We start from the raw sequence: 20,468 nt of genomic DNA, 5'->3' as shown, positions 1-20,468 counted from the left end.
GAATCGAGCCGGCGGAGTGGAAGCTGTGCGACGGGTGCAGTTGCACCCGTCGCGTATTTCACTGTCTGCGCAGCAGACAGTGAAATACTTGTAGGGGCCCTCTTACGGGGGCCCCTGCAATGCCCATGCCAGTGGCATGGGCACTGCAGGGGCCCCCAGGGGCCCCGCGACCCCCCCTACCGCCATCCGGATCTCGGCGGTCCGACCGCCGGGATCTGGATGGCGGTAGGGGGGGTCGGAATCCCCGCGGCGGTGCAGCAAGCTGCGCCGCCGCGGAGGATTCAATGGGGCCGCGGTACACTGGCGGGACCCCGCCAGTGGTGCCGGTCCGACCGCGGCTTTACCGCCGCGGTCGGAATCCCCATTGGAGCACCGCCGGCCTGTCGGCGGTGCTCCCGCGGTCCTCCGCCCTGGCGGTCAAAGACCGCCAGGGTCAGAATGACCACCATTGTGTCTTCTGTGATAGACATTATTCAAAATGCCATGTCCTCCTTATATCATGGGCAAAGCCAACTGCGATCTATCATGCAGTTAGGCTGGACATTACAAGTTCCTAAAAGTGGCTGAGTGCCTTAGCCGCATATTAACTCTGCTGAGTTATTTGCCACATTTAATTTGACCAGACAACAAAATATAATAGCTAAAAAAGAAGCTAGTTACATCTTGCTTAACACTGAGAAGTTGGAAAAGTTGCCTTTTACTATGGCAGAAATTCCCTTGGCTGTATGGTTAATACATGGAGTGATACATTTGCCCATTTTCACCTTTTGGTTCACAAGATGTTTAAAACATTTTGCAGTAGGCAGATTTGAACAGTTAGGGGATAGTTATATACACGAGGTGTGGGAGTTGCCTTTCGATTACAAGTGTATGAATGGCGAAACAGAGGCCTTTCTTAGTGGAACCGAATGTGAGACTACTGTTAGTCATTCTATGATTTGAAAGCATGTGTCCTTGCACGGCCTTTGCAATACAGTCGACACAAATTTGTCATGCTATCTGAAGGGTACTTCCGTCACTTTGATTCCTCCAGTGTTTCAGATACTTTCTAATGGAACTTATTTTTTGCTGAACGATCAAAGCTGCTGTTGAATGAAACCTGGCATTGCCTATGCAATTTTAGTTTCTCAAATGGTAACTTGTTGCAGCTGTGTGTTATTTCCCTCCACACAAGAGATAAAAGTAGAAGACTTGTGGCCGCACCCTGCTACTGCTAATGTACATTTTGACAAGCTCAGCAGACTAAAGGTGCTGTTGTTTCAAAAACATGTGTGGCTATGACATTAGCCAGAGAGACCTATGACCTCCAACTAGCAAGGTCATCAGCAGAGATACAGTCATTATTAAATACCAACTTCCTCCATCATTTTGGAGAATTGGTGAGCAGGATTTTTAACGCATCTAATACTGCAGGTATTGTGCATTTCTTTAAAGCTGTTGGTTCAGGATTTGTCAGTACCTTGCAGACAGTGTTTGGAGTAATTCCTTCAACCAGATAGTCACTATTTTCGAGTGTCTTTGGCGGATTCCTTATAACTTTGGCACTGATTTGCGGGATATTGCTGCTATTTTTGGTATGCAGTGGCTGTCCTGTCTCAGCTGCTTAATGGAGCTACGACCAGGCCCGCTGTGTCATGATCGCATGATGCAGTACTTCAGAGCTTCCTTGCTTGGGCCAAGACTGATTTTTATATGGCTAGGTCCAAACTGGGGTGGCATGGTGAGCAAACGAATGATGGATTAAATCCAGATCTGTGACTGAGGGTGAGTGTTTCAAAGGTTTCAGCACTCCGTCCATCATCCTTTTGTGTTGCACTAGTGGACAAGTGGACTTGCAGCACTGATTGTGCCACCCACATGAATAGCCCTGAAAACATGTCTCAGACCTGCCACTGCAGTGCTCATGTGGGCAGTGCTCGTGCATCTACTTGCCAGGCCCAACCCTTCCCTTTTACTACATATATGTCATCGCTAAAGTAGGCCCAAGGCAGCCCCATGTTTATAGGGCTACTCATGTGGGTGGCACAGTCAGTGCTGCATGCCCATTAGTAGAATTTGATTTACAGGCTCTGGGCAAATATGGTGCATCATACTAGGGAATTATTAGTAAATCGGTTATGGCAATCAAGGATAAACCAATCACCAATACAAATTATACGGAGAGCACTTGCACTCTTGCACTGGTCAGCAGTGGTAGAGTGCCCAAAGTCCTAAAGCAAGCAACAACGAATTTCAGCACAGGATTAAAAACAGGAAGTCGGAAGCAAAAAGACATGGGAAACCACACCAAGAGCTGACTGGTTTAGCACTAATCAATTGAGAAACTGTGTTAATGAGAAGACCTCAAGGGGTGTGGGAAAGAACTGTGTCCCCCGGAAACCTAGACACTGTTATCCCAACTATGTTGACTCTGCAAATGCTGATAAGTAAGTAATACATGTCATCTGTATGGGATAAGAGATGGTTTTCTGTTCAATATTACCAGACTGAGGCTCCCTGTAGACCCCCATCCAAGACAAAGGATACCATTTCCTCACCGGAAATCCATAACCTTTAACAGAAAACGTCTACTGTTATTACTTTAGACCTCCAAGACTAATGAAGCAGGTATTCTTATCCAAGAAGATCTTAGGAGAGTACTGGATGATCATCAAGGATGAAATTATTTGTAAAGATATTGCATTTAGGATGGACATACCAGAACATTTTGAAGATGCGTATGCCCACATCAGCAAATGTAGTGGGAAATAATTTTGCTTCTTTGTATAACCAATTGCTATTCATGGACCGTGATTTCTTTGTTACATGCATATAATAATTTCTAAGCAGAAAATTGTTTCACAATCTATTTCCCCATTTTTAGCTGTGGTGTGTTTATATTTATGCAATATGTCACAGATTGTTTTCCTATTACTCAAGAAGCAAAATTAGTATTTTGTGTTGTGCTGTGAACTGTGAACACATGTACATTTTGTTGGTATTATTAATGATAACACAAGTTACCTCTGATGTGAATAATAGTGGAAATGCATCTTCATCACTTTCCTGCTTGTGTAATAAGAGAATAGAGGAAACTGATTTTGCTGCTCAAGTGATTAAAAAACCTAATTTGCCTCAAACCTAGTTCTATCATTCACATTCAAAGGAAGAGAAAACTAGTGTCACTCCAAATCTTTTGATATATGTACAGCGAAAATAGTTGAATGCCTTTTTTCAGCATTTTGGTTCAGTTTGCTTTGGAGTCAGCTTGTCTACTGCATTCTTTAATATTGAAGCATAAACATTGTGCATTTGGATTTATAAATCATTGCTTTTAATGGACCCAGACAGAATGTTATTGCTCCTCAATAACATTTAAAAATACACACTGTAAATCAGACAATGTAATTGCTGTAATTTCAAAATCAAAGTGAAATAAGAATTTCTTACATTAAGACAGTCACATATTTCTTGTATAGTTTGGCAAGCACAAGGAAAATATGAGGAGCACCTTAAAATACCTTGACCAGATATAGCAGATCTAGTACCAAGCCCTAAATCTAAATCTTAGATATACGACTTCAGAATGCAGCAGCCAGCCAAGTATAACTAACGTATACAGCTCCTCAAACTATGTCAACACTTAGGGCCTGATTTAGAACTTGGCGGACAGGTTACTCTGTCACAACAGTGACAGACGTCCTGTTCGCCGTAATCCAAATCCCATTATAGCCTATGGGATTTATAATTTGGCGGACGAGATATCCACCACTATTGTGACGGAGTAACCTGTCTGTCAATTTCTAAATCAGGCCCTAAAACTAAGGCTTGTGTCCCAACATCATGGCATTTACATCCACCTCAAGTTCTGTATCTGATAACTATAGTGCTGCACCACAACACTTCCATCTCACCCACTTTCACGATTTGAAAGGTTCATTAACTCCATATGCAAATCAGTCATGATTGGCTTAATAAATGGCAGCTTGGTAGTTGAATGCTCACTACAAATAGATGAACTGGCATAGGACAAGAAATGAGTGATCCTAAGGGTTTTGGAGAATCAGATCACTATTCTTTTTAATTGCCTGTCCCCACCAAACTTTGAAAGCCTAGTGAAGAATAGACCTTGTAGCAGAGGCCATGTATTGGTGCACATCTACCCTGAGTCATTTTAATGTCTTTAACTCAAGCTATAATATGTTTCAGTTCATGACAGTGCATATATTCTTGTGCCCTAACTCCTCATTTTCCAGCACTTTAATGAAGCATCATTGCCCTCACCTGCGGACAATAACGATTGTTAATTACCCTCTCCCATACAGAGGGAAGGGTAAGTAAATGGACCAAATGGAGACAACCCACAGCTTTGGTCTAACCTTTCTAATATTATTAAATATTTTTCAGACAGTGCTTTATTTGTAAGAGGAGGTGATTTCAACTTACGTCTCACTTGCAATTCAGACACATCCTCCTCCTGTAACTATAGCACTTATAGATTACACAAAGTAATGAGAAACATCTGCTTGAAATATGATTTATAAGATTTCTGGAGAATGCAAAATTAGAATACTTTAGATTTCACCTTCTTTTCTCCTCCCCATCAGTCTTACTCTAGTATAGTCTACATCATGAAATCTGGTATTCATGTGCAATATATGGATGAAACTACCTTTAAAACATCAGCTTTTGACTCTCTTATTGTCAGTAATTACACCCTTTTGGGTTTTTCTATCACTCCGCTTATGCTTAAGGAATGGAGAATCATGTGCTCTTGAATGGGGAATAGAGATATCATCAGGGGGTTGTACACTATACAGGGATTTGCTGTTTGGACAGAAGCTGATGATTGCTGACCAGCTGAGAAGCTGATGTTTCATTCAACAATCCACCTACCTCTAGCGTTTCTGACTTTAGGTCTGACTTATTTAACATCCATAAACCTTTTTTTGAAAACTTGGAGCCCTTTTTGAAGGATTTTAGTCAATTTGTAAACATACAATTAAAAGCCCTTGGCAAAAATGTTCAAATCTTGTCCGATAATCAGCACAACTTCCTTCAAACCTATTCAGAGATTCCATAACAAGAAAGTGCCTCTCCCTTGCCTGTGTCTCCAGCTCTGAACTCAGTCCTGACTTCTAGCAATCCCAGCCTGTCCATGCCTAGCCTTCCTAGATACTGAAATATTCAATGGAATATTGCCACCTCTGACCAGGTGCCTTGTACTTCAGTATTTCAGAGCATCACCACCCCCCACCCCATAACACAAGGCATGAATCTGTTAGTTAATAGTGGGCAACGAACCCACCTTCAGTTACCACCCAAGTGTACACCTTATGTTATAGTTCTCACAGGTGTTCCTCCCATGAGTAAGAACTCTCAATAATATTGGTGGGGTCTAAAATATAGAGTTGCCCACTGATCTAAGAGCAAATCAGGCTGGCCTACTGATCTGGTCGGAGGAGAATCTTATGGTGCAGACGGTAGGTCGGTTAGTCTGTGCTTCTAAAACTTCCACAATGGACTGTGTGGTAGTGAGCTTTAGAAATCCTTCGCTGGTTAGCACACTATTATATCATCTAGACCATTTAGTAAATGAACAGGATAAGACACATGCGTTTCCTCTGGGCTTCTTTTATCATTCATCATTTTCAGTTATTTCTAATAGCTTGAAGCCTAGACAAGGTTCCCTACTGGCTATTTTTTCTTCTGATCCACATGCCCATGCAAACCGCTTTGCACCTTTTTCTGCTCTTTCAGACACTGATTTACTGGCCAATCCACAAGAGACCCATTCGATGTCGCTACCAGCCATTCTTATTGACGAGCCCACTACTTTAGAGGGGGAGAATCCACTATCTACAACATTCAATTGGAAATGCACAGATCACGTGGCCTATGTCTTCTTCCTGGAATGCACTGGGCATTTGCAAGAAACTGGACAATGCGCACTGGTTACAAATTGTTAACACTTGACAACTTTGTATGCTATCAAGAGAACAAGGCCATATAAGATTTATATATATATGGTTTCCATTCCTTTTGTGTTGCAGCAAGACCTTCAATACCTGTACGCCCAAAGAAAAACTTAGGACTGCTCATTCTGATTAGGAGGACCATGACAGAGAGCATCAGGGTCAGATGGAGAGGATTAAGGTGGAAGAGACAAACTAGTGTACCACTGGGTCTAAGTTGGGATAGGAGCGACAGGGGGACTGAGAGAGCTAGGCAAATCAAGGCCAGTGAGACCAGCACCAGGAAAGTATCTCCAGGAGTTCTAGACAAAGGGGTACCAGAACTAAGAAGGCTAAGACTTCATGATCCAGGGGACCAGGGCAGAAGAATAAGGATAAGGAACATGCAAACTACAGGGGTAGGTAAACCATGAGAGCATGACCAAGAGGACCCGGGAAGAGAATTAGGATGAGGTGGACATAAAGGGCCAGGTTTGGGCATCTGTGAAGAAGGAGAACCGAGATCTAGAGGACCAGAGACAGGAATGATGACCAGAAGGACTAGGACTGGGAAGAACCCAAAGGAGCTAAGGCTAGCATGATCAGGACACCCTAGGGTATCGAAACCAGGAGAGGGTAAGGAAAAGTTATTGTAGAACCATGAGGACAAAGGGCAGGTAGAAAAGGAGAACTGGGGCCAGATTGATGACTTTGATGAGGAGGATCTGGAGGACATGACCAGTAGAATCAGTAGCACAGGTCTAAGAAGACAACAGACCAGGACCAAGTGCACCAGAGTAAGGAACTAGGTAGACTAAAAGGATCAAGATCAGGAGAACTGGAAACAAGGCCCCATGAAGATTAGGACCTAGGAGACCAGGGAACAGTGTACTAAGTGGAGCAGATTGACAAGAACCTGGGGTAGTAGGACCAGAGTGAGTGGGATCAGATGGAACATGGCTAACCAGAGACAGGAAGACAAAAGAGACTGGAAAAGTGTAGTAAGGGGGCAGGAAGAAAATGACGCGGCTCAGGAGGACCTGAACAAAAGTAAACAGGATAAAGGAGGCCAAAAACCATGGGTGTTGTATCAGGAGTCAAGAGTGATGAGCACTGGAGAACCTGGAAGGGGAGGATAGCCAGAAGCCAAAGTTTATGATGACCAGCACAAGAGGGCAAGAGCAAGAAGTACCAGGACGAAGGAGTCCAGGATTCTATGGCTAGGAGAACCTGGTCCAGGAGAACTAGGCCCAGGATCAATAGGATTAGTTCCATTGGGCACAGGATAAAATTATGAGAAGGACAGGAACTGTGAAAGCTAAAAATAAGATGAGCAGAGCAAGGAGGACCAGGACATAGTGGACCAGGAGGATTAGATTAGGGACCTAGGCAACCATAGCTAGGAGGATAAGCTCCAGGAAGACACGGACACAGATGTCTAGAGGGAGCAGGACCAAATGACCTATGAAGAGCAAAGTGAAGAGGACCACGATCTGGTGCACAAGGACCAGCGGAACTAGGATGAAGAAGTAGAGGAGAATCAGAACAAGAGCGATCAAGTATAAGATGACCACAACCAAGAAGACTATGGCAGATGGGTAGCAATAGGATGGCATAGGATATTAGGAATGGGATGACTAGGTCCAGGAGGACCGGAGCAAGGAGGGCACAGGCCAGTTGGTGTAGAACCATGCAAACTAGGAGCGGGAGGACCAAGGCCAGGAGGATCATCACCTGATTGAGGAGTACTAGGAAGATCTAGAACATGATGTCTATGGCCAGGAGGACAGGACAACCAGAATGAGCAAGGAAGATGAGTGGCAGGAACAAAGATACCATGAGGACAAGAGTAAGTATGACTAGAAAGATCAGAACCAAGAGGAACAGGCACAGGGCTAGGAGTGTCAGCGGACCAGGAAGTCAGGAATAGCAGCTAAAGTAATAAATGGAGCAGACAGAAAAAGACCAGAGGTAGCACGACTATGGTAAGGAGCATCAGGACAGCGAGTGTGAGGTATACCAAGGGTACTGAACTTAGACGGCCCAGAGGACAAGGCTCAGGAGAACCCAAAGGCAACCAAGACCAAGAAGGTCACGAACAGTGGGCACAGTACCATAAGAATGAAGAGGACAAAGAACAGGCCAGGAGGACAATGATTGAGAGAGGAAGGCTTAATAGGACTAAGGCATGAGGGGTCAGGAAGGCCAAGGGGACCAGCAGGACCAGGCTTTAGGGGCCCAGCAATCAATTGAAAAAGGTGAGGAGGATCAACAAGACCAGGCAGGATAAAAGAAAGGGGCCTGAAGGACCAGGAAGGCCAGAAGGAATTAAAATGGAGTAGGAGGACAAGAACCTGGGCTAGGAGGACCAGGGGGACTAGGATCAGGAGGACCAGGACAACCCAACCCCAAACCAAAGGGACCAAGGGGGCTGAACTAAGATAACCTAGCTGAACAGGACCTATAAGGAGGCCATAGTACCAAGAGGCCATAAGGGCAGAGACCGCCATCAGAAGGATCTGGATAACCCAAATCAACAAGAGTGGGATCACAGAAGACAGTTGGGAGTAAAAGTTATCAAAAGTGAATTCATGAGTACCGGCAGGGCAATATGAAAGCTGACAGGGTGCTGAAAGAAAGTCTGTATGCCATGATCAGCAAATGTTATCTTTGTCCGTGAGGGCCTGGTAAAAGATCCAAAAAGATAGTTTCAGAGAGTTAGGGCCAGAAATGTTGGCTTGAAATGTAATGGTAGGGGAGCTGGTCTGAGCACTGATCTCCAGGGTCTGAGTGCTGACAATTATGATGGTAAAATAGTTTGATTGTCTGTTTATTGTCTGGTTATGGGACATAGAAAGTGGCCTGTTGAAAGACTGCATGCATTTTATGTACATGCAGAAATATATACGTGGTACTGAGACTCAACCAGAGATCACATTTACAGCTGCGATTGTTCACACTATAATCTGAATACTGGTTGTATAAAAATCAGTACTACCTTATTTATAAAAACCTATAAATTGTTAAACAAGAGGATAATCAATACCCACAAGTTTGGAACATCAGCTGTGTTAGAATGCCCCAAAAGGCAATGCATGGAAGCTGGGGTTTTAAGAATCACTTATTTGGAAATCTAATTACCCAGGATATATCCTTCATCCACTGTCCCTGATGCTTCTTTTGAAAGGAATTAGACTTGAATGATGATGCCATTACCGAGCTTACTATGAGGGCATCTGACAAACAATTTACTGACATTTGGCTAGACAGATTCAATTTTTATATATAGTTTGCTTCCTTCTGTCTTGAGACTGGAATGAAACCTATTAATGGATATGAGTTGGTGACTTACAAAAGGGACCTATCCCATTGGTTCTATTTTAAAAAAAGATTACCACTGATCCTATTGGCTAGAGTTACCAGATGGCTCTAGGTCACTGGGATGCAAAGTTTCCAGGTCTGGCATTTGCTTTTACAAATAAGTGTTATTGTCTGATATGTTTATTTGGATTATAGCAGAATTACAAAAAACATGGAGCCTTTTGATAATCCTCCTTCTAGCCCTGGTGCTTTCATAGGACTTCGAGCCTGATGTAGAGTTTGGCGTATGGGATACTCTGTGACAGATAACCCTTCTGCCATATTGCAAGTGCATAGGACATAATGCACTTATAACCTGGTGAACAGGATGTCCTCCAAGTTTATGCCAGAGAATTTTGTCTACCAAACTCTAAAGCTGGCCCTTTGTGAGTAAGAACAACCACATAGCTCTTGCAGAGTAAATCACTTAACATAGTCTTGCAAAGTATCTAATTATCTTTATCATTGGCCATCTCTTCTGATAAACCTAAAGCAGCAGGAGTATTTGTGAAGTAAATAGCAGCTCCATAAAGGGTCTCCCAAGTCGTTGTGTCGTGGCCTTTGGTATAATGGAGTGGTATTCTGTACCATGGCTACCAAATTAACTTTGAAAACATTCAAACATTCTCTTTAGTGACTATTGGGACCTTTATACATACAAGGCAGTGCTGTTCAAGAGCAAATTGCATTTAAGCCAGTTTTAGCACTAACTTGCTTAATGAAATGGGTGCAGGTTGTATTCCCTCCTTGTTAGAAGTTCTGCCTGGTTGTAAGTGCTTGTAGAAATCTGTGGTAGGCATAATAACAGATAATTCCAACTATTTAGACAACAGCCGGGTATATGAAGATGTTTTCCTGCTATTTCCACAGCCTCTAGCTACAATATGCGTAGTGTCTGCTATTTAGCCAATGGCCGGGCGAATAATGAAGTTTCTTTTAGATCTGCATAGCCAGAAGCCAAATTGTGCATACTGCCCAGCATTTAATCAGCAGTCTGTTACATAGCAAAGATTCTATTATATTGTCAAGGCCATTGGCCAAATAGTTCATAATTGCTCTATTTAGCCAGCTGCCCAGTAAATAGTAAAGTTTCTTGCTACTTGCATGGCAGCAGACCAAATAGTAAATAATCTTTCTGTTTAGCAATAGGCAGAGTAAATAGCAGAGAAAAAATCACTATTCACTATTTAGCTGCCACCTTCAAGAAAAGCCTAATAAAATGGCTATATATCAAGGGGACAGAAATTATATTGTTTTGAGAGACACACATGTTGGCTACTAATGTCCTGAGGTTGAGATCCAAACTTTGGGCCTGATTTAGTTCTTGGCAAAGGGGAATGCTCCATCATAAACATGTTATATGTTATGGAGATCGTAATATGGCAGACAGGATGTCTGTCATGTTTGTGACAAAGTACTCCATCTGCCGAGAACTAAATCAGCCCCATAATCTTTTGCAAAACCACTCTACAATACAGTCCAAGACTAGAGGTGTGGTGACATATTGAAAGCAGGAATAGGATCTGAGTGGGAGTCAACTACTAGGGAAAACAATAGGAGGCTGGTAGGTAAGATAGAGCCTGATCAATTTTCTAACTCTAGGCCTTTTATGTATATCTCTTCCTATTATTAGTGATTTTTGTGGTCGATGAAATGCATGGAGGTCTAGATCAGAAAAAGAAATCCGATGATCCCTATATTTTCTTTTGGAATTTGTTTGTGTTCTTGAAAACAAAAGTTTGAAAGCAGCTGCCCGAAACATGATGGTCACTTATCAATTTTTCACTGCCTTCAGAGAAGCCACAGCACAAAGGTCACCAGGTGGTCTGCAGTGACCTTGCAATATGATGGGCGGTAGTGTGTCACGGTGGGGGATGTAAAACACCAGTCAAACAATAAATAAGGTCCAAGTCTGTCCATTCATGCCAATTCAAAGTAAAAAAGCCTCAGGTCCGGATTGACTTCCGGGCTCTTTTTATAAGGCCTTTTGCAACATTTTGCGACCCCCCCCAAATGACCAGTTTCTTGAGTTCTTTCTGTGATGTTGAAGCCATAACATCTACCACGAGGGAATCTATTCTGACCTTGCTGCTGAAACCAGAAGAGACCCTCAGCTGTGTAATTCCTACCAGCCAACTGGCTTATTATATTTTGTAAATTTTTTAACGAAAATCCTTACTAATAGACTCAGAGATATTTGGCCAACTTCAGTAGTGGGATTCATCAAAGACCGGCAAACTGGGGATAATATCACACTAGCCTTCAATGCAATTGATAACAAAACCCAAGAAAACACTTCGATGCCTCTTGTCTCCCTCAACATAGAGAAGGCATTTGGTAGAGTGCATTGGAGCATTGTACAAAAGATCCAGGACAAAGCGGCCTCAGAATACTCACATTCATTAAAGCCACTGTTGGAAATGGCCCTTTTTGCAGGGTCATCACCAGTCTTTTTGCCTTCTGTCTCCTATTTTTTCTGACCTGTTGCTGTTAGCTTTTGAACTCTGAGCACTTTACCACTGCTAACCAGTGCTAAAGTGCGTATGCTCTCTGTGTAAAATTGTATGTGATTGGTTTATCCATGATTGGCATATTTTATTTACTAGTAAGTCCCTAGTAAAGTGCACTAGAGGTGCCAGGGCCTGTAAATCAAATACTATTAGTGGGCCTGCAGCACTGGTTGTGCCACCCACATAGGTAGCTCTGTAATCATGTCTCAGACCTGCCACTGCAGTATCTGTGTGTGCAGTTTTAACTGTAAATTCAACTTGGCAAGTGTGCCCACTTGCCAGGCCTAAACCTTCCCTTTTCTTACATGTAAGACACCCCTAAGGTAGGCCCTAGGTAGCCCCAAGGGCAGGGTGCAGTGTATGGTTAAGGTAGGACATATAGTAATGTGTTTTATATGTCCTGACGTTGAAATATTGCTAAATTCGTTTTTCACTGTTGCATGGCCTGTCCCTCTCAAAGTTAACATGGGGGCTACCTTTAAATCTGATTAAAGTGTAGATTCCCTTTGGGAGTGGATGGACATGTGAAGTTTGGGGTGTCTGAGCTCACAATTTAAAAATACATCTTTTAGTAAAGTTGATTTTTAAGATTGTGTGTTTGAAAATGCCACTTTTAGAAAGTGGGCATTTTCTTGCCTATACCATTTCTGTGACTCTGCCTGTTTGTGGATTCCCTGTCTGGGTCAGTTTGACAGTTGGGCTGGTTGCACCTCACACTAGACAGTGACACAAAGGGAGCTGGGGTGTGGCCTGCATATCCTGATGAGCCATCTGTGCTAGGAGGGAGGGAGGGGAGGAGTGGTCATTCCCACCTGAAAGGGCTGTGCCTGCCCTCACACAATGCAGTCTCCAATCCCCTGGTGAGTGTCTGGGGCCTGGCCTGGGCAAGGCAGGAGTTCATATTGAAAAGAGACTTTCACTTAAGTAGGCCTACTTCAAAGGAGAAATTGGGTATAAGAAGGGCACCCAAAACCATAGACTTTAGAACACTTCTGGAACCAAGAGGAACCTCTGCCTGGAGAAGAGCTGAATAGCTGAGGAAGAAGAGCTGCCCTGCCTGTGACTGTGCTTTGTGGAGCTATCCTGCAGTTGCTGCTTCTGCCAGAGTAAGAGGGCAAAGACTGGACTTTGTGTGCCTTCTATCTTGAGAAGAAATCTCCAAGGGCTTGATCTAGAGCTTGCCTCCTGTTGTTTTGAAGTCTTGGCGACAGCAAAGACATCCCTCTGCCAGCACCTGGAGTCTCTGGAGAGACTCCTACTCTGCCCTGTGGTGCCCATCCAGTTCCTGGGACCCTGAAAGGAGAAGCTGGCAGGCTAAAGACAAGAAAATCCACGCACAGAGCGCCGTGTGGGAAAAGATTGACGCGACTCGGATCTGCGGCTGAAAAAACGACGCACCGCCGGCTCCGCAGCTGAGAAAACGACGCTCGCAGGAAACGCGACCAATGAATCGACGCACGGAGCAGGAGAAACGACGTGCAGCTTCGCTGATGGAGGCTGGGAGATCGCAACCTGTGAAATTACAGCACAGAACAGGTGGGGAATGCCACAGACGTTCACACATCGACCTAGGTTTATCAAGAGTTCGTTTGTAATTGTCTTTTTCGAGCAATAGCTGATAGTGGGTGCCTGCCAGGCTAGCCGTGCACCTGCCACCTCAGGTGTCAAAGGGACACCCACTGAAATCAGTGAGTGATAACCTGTATAATTAGAACAAAAGGCCAGGGCACACCCAAAATTTAACTTCGTGTGGTAGATCCAAGCGGTACTTCAGGAATTTAATCAACGTCCGGCAAGCAGGTGACACTCTATTTATTACAGGTGATTCCAATCAAGTGACCAAAATCAAATACAAGTCCAAACAGCAAACAAACAGCCGACACGTGTTTCATCTTCAAGACTTTGTCAAGGCTTTAGCTAAGCGAATTTATGTAAGAAAAAATATATATATGCTGAAACAGCGTCCCAAGAATCCATTAGACTGAAGTAAGTCTGTTGATGAGTCGGTCATGTGGAGTAAAATGGCAGAACAAGGGCTATAATAGGCCTCATGGTAGTTACAAATGGAACCGTGCCAGTCGCGTCGGAGTTCAAGGAGTAAGAGTGTCGCTAAGTAAGTAAGATGTCGCTGAGTAAGATCACAACCTGCGCTGCGGGGATTTTGGATCATCGAGCTGCTGCATTTCCGACTCACGTACCGCCGTGCGGAGTTATTTGTGGTGCGCACCAGGTACATTTTCACACTAGCAGCCCTAGTGTGTGTTTAAAACTACTTAAAGACTCTTTTTGCATTCTTATTGATAACTTGACTTGTGTATGGTGGATTTTTGTCGTTTTGGTCTTGTTTTGTTTAGATAAATATTTCCTATTTTTCTAAACCTGTGTTGTGTAATTTTGTAGTGTTTTCATTAAGTTACTGTGTGTGTTGGTACAAATACTTTACACCTAGCACTCTGAAGTTAAGCCTACTGCTCTGCCAAGCTACCAACAGGGTAAGCAGGGGTTAGCTGAGGGTGATTCTCTTTTAGTCTGACTAGAGTGAGGGTCCTTGCTTTAACAGGGGGTAACATGACTGTCAACCAAAGACCCTATTTCTAACAGCCACCCTTACTTAAACATCCTGCTGCAAAGTTGAAAATTCAATTTCAGTTATGTGAGCCCATCATTGTTTCCAGGGGCTTACGAAAGGAATGTCCCCATCTCCATTAGTGTTTGCTCTTTTGATGGAACCTCTTATATGTACAATTGATAATAACCAAGGCTTAACTCCAAAAGCTGGAGATATTTAATTGTTTTTGTTCAGTCATAATATTTTGTGCTTCCTGGATGACCCTGCTATATAGGCCCAACATTAACTGCAAATGTTTGCTGCAATTTCAGGCTGTAAGGCAAATTATCAAAAGGGGACAAAATAAAGTGGTATTTAATTGGTTGCATAGAAGAGAGGGGCTTCTCCTCTGAGAAGTCTCCAGGAAACCCCAACACTTCAAGCAAGAAGGCACAGCTTGTGCCCATCTTTTACAAAATGCTGGTGAACCATCCAATGAGGATTCTTCTGACTGTGCTCCCCTGTTTCCCAAGGTAAACTCCAACAGGCCTTTGTTGAATCTAATATGCATATCAAAAACACCCTTGAAAAAGCCTTTGAGAAATTAACTCCTGCATGATTTTCCTCCCTGTCTGGTTCGCCTGCCCTCTTGCCCTCTCCCCTCCAACCGATTCACACTACCCTCAAAGTACGGCAAGGCGCACTGTAAGTGGAAGCACCTTCATAATGCCTTACTAGGATATAGAATGGTAGCATCACCCAGAGCACCCCTCTACAAAAGCCATGGTGCAGCACTTTAGATATTACCAGAGGCAAATCAGGGAGGATGTTGAGGATGTGACTACGATTGATGAAGAAAATGGCATCTCTTCCTGTGCCTGATTTTTCAGCGATGATGATCTGTTTGATTCCGGTACTCTGTCGCAAGAGGACCTGGAGGTTCCAGTCCATCTGCCGACATCCGAAGCCCCTTCCACCTTGTATGCACCCTACCTTAAGAACCTATTGGTGGAACCTACAATTTATTCATCAGAGTTAAGACATCTGAACTCCTGGGGCTGGGAGCCTACATCTCATGGTCCACCATTAGTTCTATACCTCCTTGGAGAAATCTGCTAGGGGTACCCTCCATGTACAATGCCCCCGTCCTTCCATCCCAAGCAAAGTCTGTCATTCCAGACATCGATGCACACTTTCTAACCTTCCTCAAGTATGAAGGTTGTGATCCTCAGTGTGGTGTCAGTCACACCCTCGAACACTATCCATACCACCATCCATCTTGTGGACATTCTCGAACATGCTGCAGCATTCCTCATTGGAATTCCTTAGTGTTCCTGGGAGATTCGTTAGAGTTCCTAGGAGATTCTCATGCCTCCATCTTCCCAGAAAGGCCTGGGGCTAGTCTTCTTCAGCTGGGTCTGAAACTGCCTGAATGCTGATCGAACCTATTCCACACTCTTCAGGCGGCCTTCTCTTTGGAGATAAATTTATAACACAGGCAAACTGAGACAGACTTTCTCAGGCCTCACTTCTTTCCTCAGCTGGCGATCCTTAGGGGCAGTTGTCCTTTAGCTTCCCCCTGCCAGCCTTCTTCCCTTCCTGTCTTGGGTGGGACACCATCCCACCCAAGGTCGGGGATGGTGATTCTCCAGGCCAAGCTAAGTGAGTCTACTTCATCTTATACTTTCCTTCTTCCCCCTTTTGGCCATGTTGCTGTTTTCCTCCAAAATTGGTGCAAAATAACTTAAAACCATTGAGTTCTAGAGACAGTCTCTGGCTATTGTGTGCACTTTTGGGTCCCTCCCTCTCCAGTGCCATAACCCTCTGCCAATTATTTTGCTTCCGTAAGAAGCTGCCCTGGTAGACCAAGACAATGCAGATATGTTTCAGCAAAAGATGATCAACCCGCTCCAGCTGGAGGTAAGCCGTATTTTCCTTGTCCACAAGAAGGAAAAGGGCCTTAGCCCTTTTATGAATTTTCATTTCCTCAACCAGTGAGTAGTTTATCATCACTTAAAGATGGAGGGTATCCATCTCCTTTGTGACAATGTCATTTATGGACACTGGCTAGTAATGCTTGATCTAAAAGACAAACAATCAACAGGTGATGTGAGGAATGCTTATGCATAGTCTAACCACTGGTAAGTTGCTTGGGGTAGCATTTTAACCCATTGTTTCTCGCCCACTGTGCCACTCAAAACACAGGCCTTTCATAAGACATCATGTTCCATGCTGTCCAGAAGGATTCAGAGCGATTTTGTCTCCTGCTTTTTCTTACTGTGTGATAGGCCTGGTGACATCATAAACCTTTATATCATCACTTCTTAATTTTACTGTCCAGGGGTAGTCAATAGGGATTTTCATATTATACTCATCTCAGTGTCTTTAATGAAGTCTTAGACTTCCTCTTCACTGACGCTAGGAAAATCCCCATTATCAAAAGTCTAATGGGTTGGGGAGGAAGTTTAGAAATACTGGGAAGCCCATGATTCGGAGGGACCCAGTTAGGCATTAAATACCTTGGACTAAATCATCTGTCAACCCTTTTCTCCATCTATGACAATAATTTTCTGTCACTGTTTAAATGTTTTGCTCAAAGAATTGTGTAAGTGGGGAAAGCTGGTGATATCTTGGATCTGTAGAATCAAATATATACATATTAATTTCATGCCCGCCTACTCTATGGGACCACTGTCCTCCAACTCCTATTTCCAGCAATGATTTTAAAAGCTATCCAAAATGAACTTTGGACATTTATTTGGAACAATAAACCCTAACACATGTCCAAATCAGTACTCTTTAGGATGGGCTGTAATGGGGAGGCATGGTCTTATAACAGTAAGTGTATAAAGTACTATAAAAGGCCACATATGGCTGTCTCCAAGAAGACATAAACACCACGAACTCCATCTATTATCTACTACTATCACATTAACATATTTGGATTAAGGCAGTATGGAATCAATGAATACCCAACTATCCTTCCTGTTTGTTGCTTGTTGTATGTGATACAGATTTCCTACTGGGCATGAAAGATAGAGGATATCTACAATAAAAGAAATTATTTGTCAAAGGCTGTCTTAAAATGAGAGTGTGCAATAGACTTTCAGCAGCATCTGAAAGATTTATACAGATTATTGCAGCTACTTCACTGTGTCCAAAAAGCTAAACTGAAGCAGAGTGTAGGCAGGGACACCACTATTATAGTAGACTACATATCAGATGGAACCTTGACTAGGGCAGTGCAGTACAAGTAACTCAACAATATCAGATGCTCACATACATTAGAAAATGGCAAGAGGAGCTCCAGTTAGAGGGCTCCGAGAGTTCCTAGATGACTGTTTGACAAAGAACAACATATCCTCTATTTGCACATGATATAATGAAAAAACAAATAAAGTAATGCTAAAGTGGTACCTCACCCCAGTGAAATTGAAAACAATGTTTGGCAGCTCAGATCTCTGTTAGAAGGGATGTGACAGGAGATCATATCTACACATATTTTGGAAGTGTAAACACATCTGAAGGTTCTGAAATGAAGTCCTATCCCTAATTAAAGATAATATCAATTTAGAAAAGTCACTAGACCCACTTGTAGTTCTGCTTAGGGATGCTGATGAATAAGGTCTTTACACAGTATATGTGACTAGTAAACTGATTTTGCAATATTTACTGGCAACCAAACTATTGATAGCTAACAAATGGAGAGTCCCCACTTTCCCATATGTAGGTTTGTGGGAGACTTAAATTTGGTAAACCTACAAATTGGAGACATTTACTTGGCCATTAGAGATCAGATTGCTCAGTATGGGAAGATGTGGACCCCATTCCACACATATATCAAAAGACAATCTTCAACAATGCATTCACAGACTCCTCCACAACTAATCATTATGCCTAGAATTGGTTCTTCCCCCTAACCAAAATGAAATACTGTGACTATGCTTGCGATAACAACAGAGCACTAAAACCAGCTATGGTGTGACTATGTACAGCCTGTAGATTACAGTTCATCCCCTTCTGCCACTCAGTATCACCTCCCTGTGATATATGAGACAAGAATCTAGGAGATATGCTTGTGCATGTTCTAGAAACTCTGATCCTCAACACTTGTAAGTGATATTACCATACAAAGAATGTCTTGTTCATATATGCTCCCAGTATGAAACTTGTGACTACGTCTATAATTTTATGATTAATACAATTTGTTGTAGGCTAAATCTGGACTCTGACTGTATCCCTGTCTTAATTTTTTCCAGAGTGACTCTCTCTTTCGGTCCAATGGATCACATCCAGCGTTTCTTGTTTTGGGTCCTGTTAAGTAGTCTAATCACTACAAGCGAATCCTGTTTTTGTGAACGTTACCCATGGAGTACCTGGTCAAGCTGTTCAAAATCCTGCAATTATGGAACACAGACACGGAGCAGGTTAGTCAGTTGACATTCCAATTTCAGAGTGAGATTCTTGTAGAAGTGGCAAAGTAATAATCCTGTTATCCTAGGAGCCAGTTTAAACATATGAGTTGCTAATGGAGTCTCTCATAACATCCCAGACGGTACAGCGGCTGGCTCTTAGCAAGTGGGGCAACGCTCCTTCACCATTGTGGAGGAGCCAACCCAGCATGCTTACAACAACCTTCAGTACATTGTGGCTATAAAGGGACGTCTATTAAAAACCTAAGCCTTCTCATGTTGGCCTGCTCAAGATCATCACTGTGCTTTCTGTCAAATGGTATTGTCCCTCTGAAGCTAAAACGTGCTTCTTTATTCAGGTTTAAATATAAACAAATGCAGATCCTGAGAGTCTTTTTAATTATAGCCCTATATTGGATCTTTTTGTACATTGGGAAATCATTGGAAACCCTGGTATTTCTGAACTATTTCCAGCTGCTGACAAATGTCCTTCTTAGAAGCTACTGTTGGAGTGTAGCTTTTATATTCAATATTAACATGACATGCTTGCAAAATAATGTATAATAAAACAGTAGAGAAAATGTATTAATGTGCGACTAGTGTTCTCGTTTGAAATGTGCCCACGGGGAGTGGCCACCAATGTATACGATGATAAATGAAATCGACTAATAATGAATTAACAATGTACTAATGTATGATTTTGTATTAGCTTTAAAAGTTATATATAAAAATTTTGCTAAATCAGTCACTAGGCCTTAGTTAGCATAGGTCTGGGCCTAGCCGCCTGGTCTCATATTAAATGTGTTTTTCTAACGTGGAATGTGCTGTCTTCCTGAAGGACGTAAAACTGTACTTTTCCAGAAGCTAGAGATGTGTGTGTAACCGTAGTAAATTCTTTCTCATGAGACCTGACTTGCTCAAAGAGACATTCTTGCCAAATGCAACAGTGTAATTCGCAACAGGTACAAGATCGCCTGAACTGGTAAAAACAATGGAACTACTGACTGGAGCAACACTTGTAACTTTTCTTACCTGCCATTTTACCCGATGAAGACGTAAATCACAGGAACCAATAAACTGCATGAGAACTGCCTTAGGTGAAAATTCTAGTAAGGTGATCAACGGCTCATTGGACAGAGATAGTGGTGCACCAAATATTGACCAATGGAAATTAGAGACTTGTCTGGCAAATTCAATTTAACGACGTGTCACAAGGAGAAATCAGCCATTGCGTGTCTTTATCCTGCCGCTCTTACTCAACCATTTCGCGCCTTTACTGAGGCATTAGAGGGACACCCCTGCTGTTATTCTGACATTCCGGTTTAGTCTTTGCTGTTCTGATACTTTAAACCATCCTCACTATTCTTGCTTTGCCCGATATTTACTTCGCCTCCTTATGAGGGAAGAACTTTTACCCTGTTTTGCTGAGACTTTTCTGTTCTATCCCGGTTGATGGCGAACCAACTGATGTCCTAAGGACGAAGACTGACTTTGTATGCTGATCCATTACGGAGGGTAACTATATGATGATGAATTGTAATTGTCTGTTTGCCTTTCCTTTCTAGGTACAAACTGCTCTTTTGATAGGGGCCATAGTTATATGTTTTCTAAATTTGTGTTACTAAATTGTTTTGCATGAAGCCCAACATGCGGATGCTAATTGGAGGTTAGTTAAGGGGTTCACCAAAACGAATGCAAATAGACA

At 42.9% G+C, this 20,468-nt stretch overlaps 1 protein-coding gene across 2 annotated transcripts in view; it reads left to right on the top strand.

Annotated features, from left to right (window-relative positions):
* Positions 1–20,468, top strand: part of LOC138283476 (complement component C6-like) — a 337,439-nt gene that overhangs the window by 33,912 nt on the left and 283,059 nt on the right. For both annotated transcript variants that reach the window (XM_069221431.1, XM_069221430.1), the window contains exon 2: positions 18,611–18,778. In XM_069221431.1, coding sequence (XP_069077532.1) covers positions 18,633–18,778 — 146 coding nt within the window. In that variant the 5' untranslated portion in view covers positions 18,611–18,632. The remainder of the gene's footprint in view (positions 1–18,610; positions 18,779–20,468) is intronic.

Source organism: Pleurodeles waltl, chromosome 1_1 (assembly GCF_031143425.1).
Source record: "Pleurodeles waltl isolate 20211129_DDA chromosome 1_1, aPleWal1.hap1.20221129, whole genome shotgun sequence".
Lineage (NCBI taxonomy): Eukaryota > Metazoa > Chordata > Amphibia > Caudata > Salamandridae > Pleurodeles > Pleurodeles waltl.
Note: the sequence above shows the minus strand (reverse complement) of the source record. Positions and strands in the feature narration are given on the sequence as shown.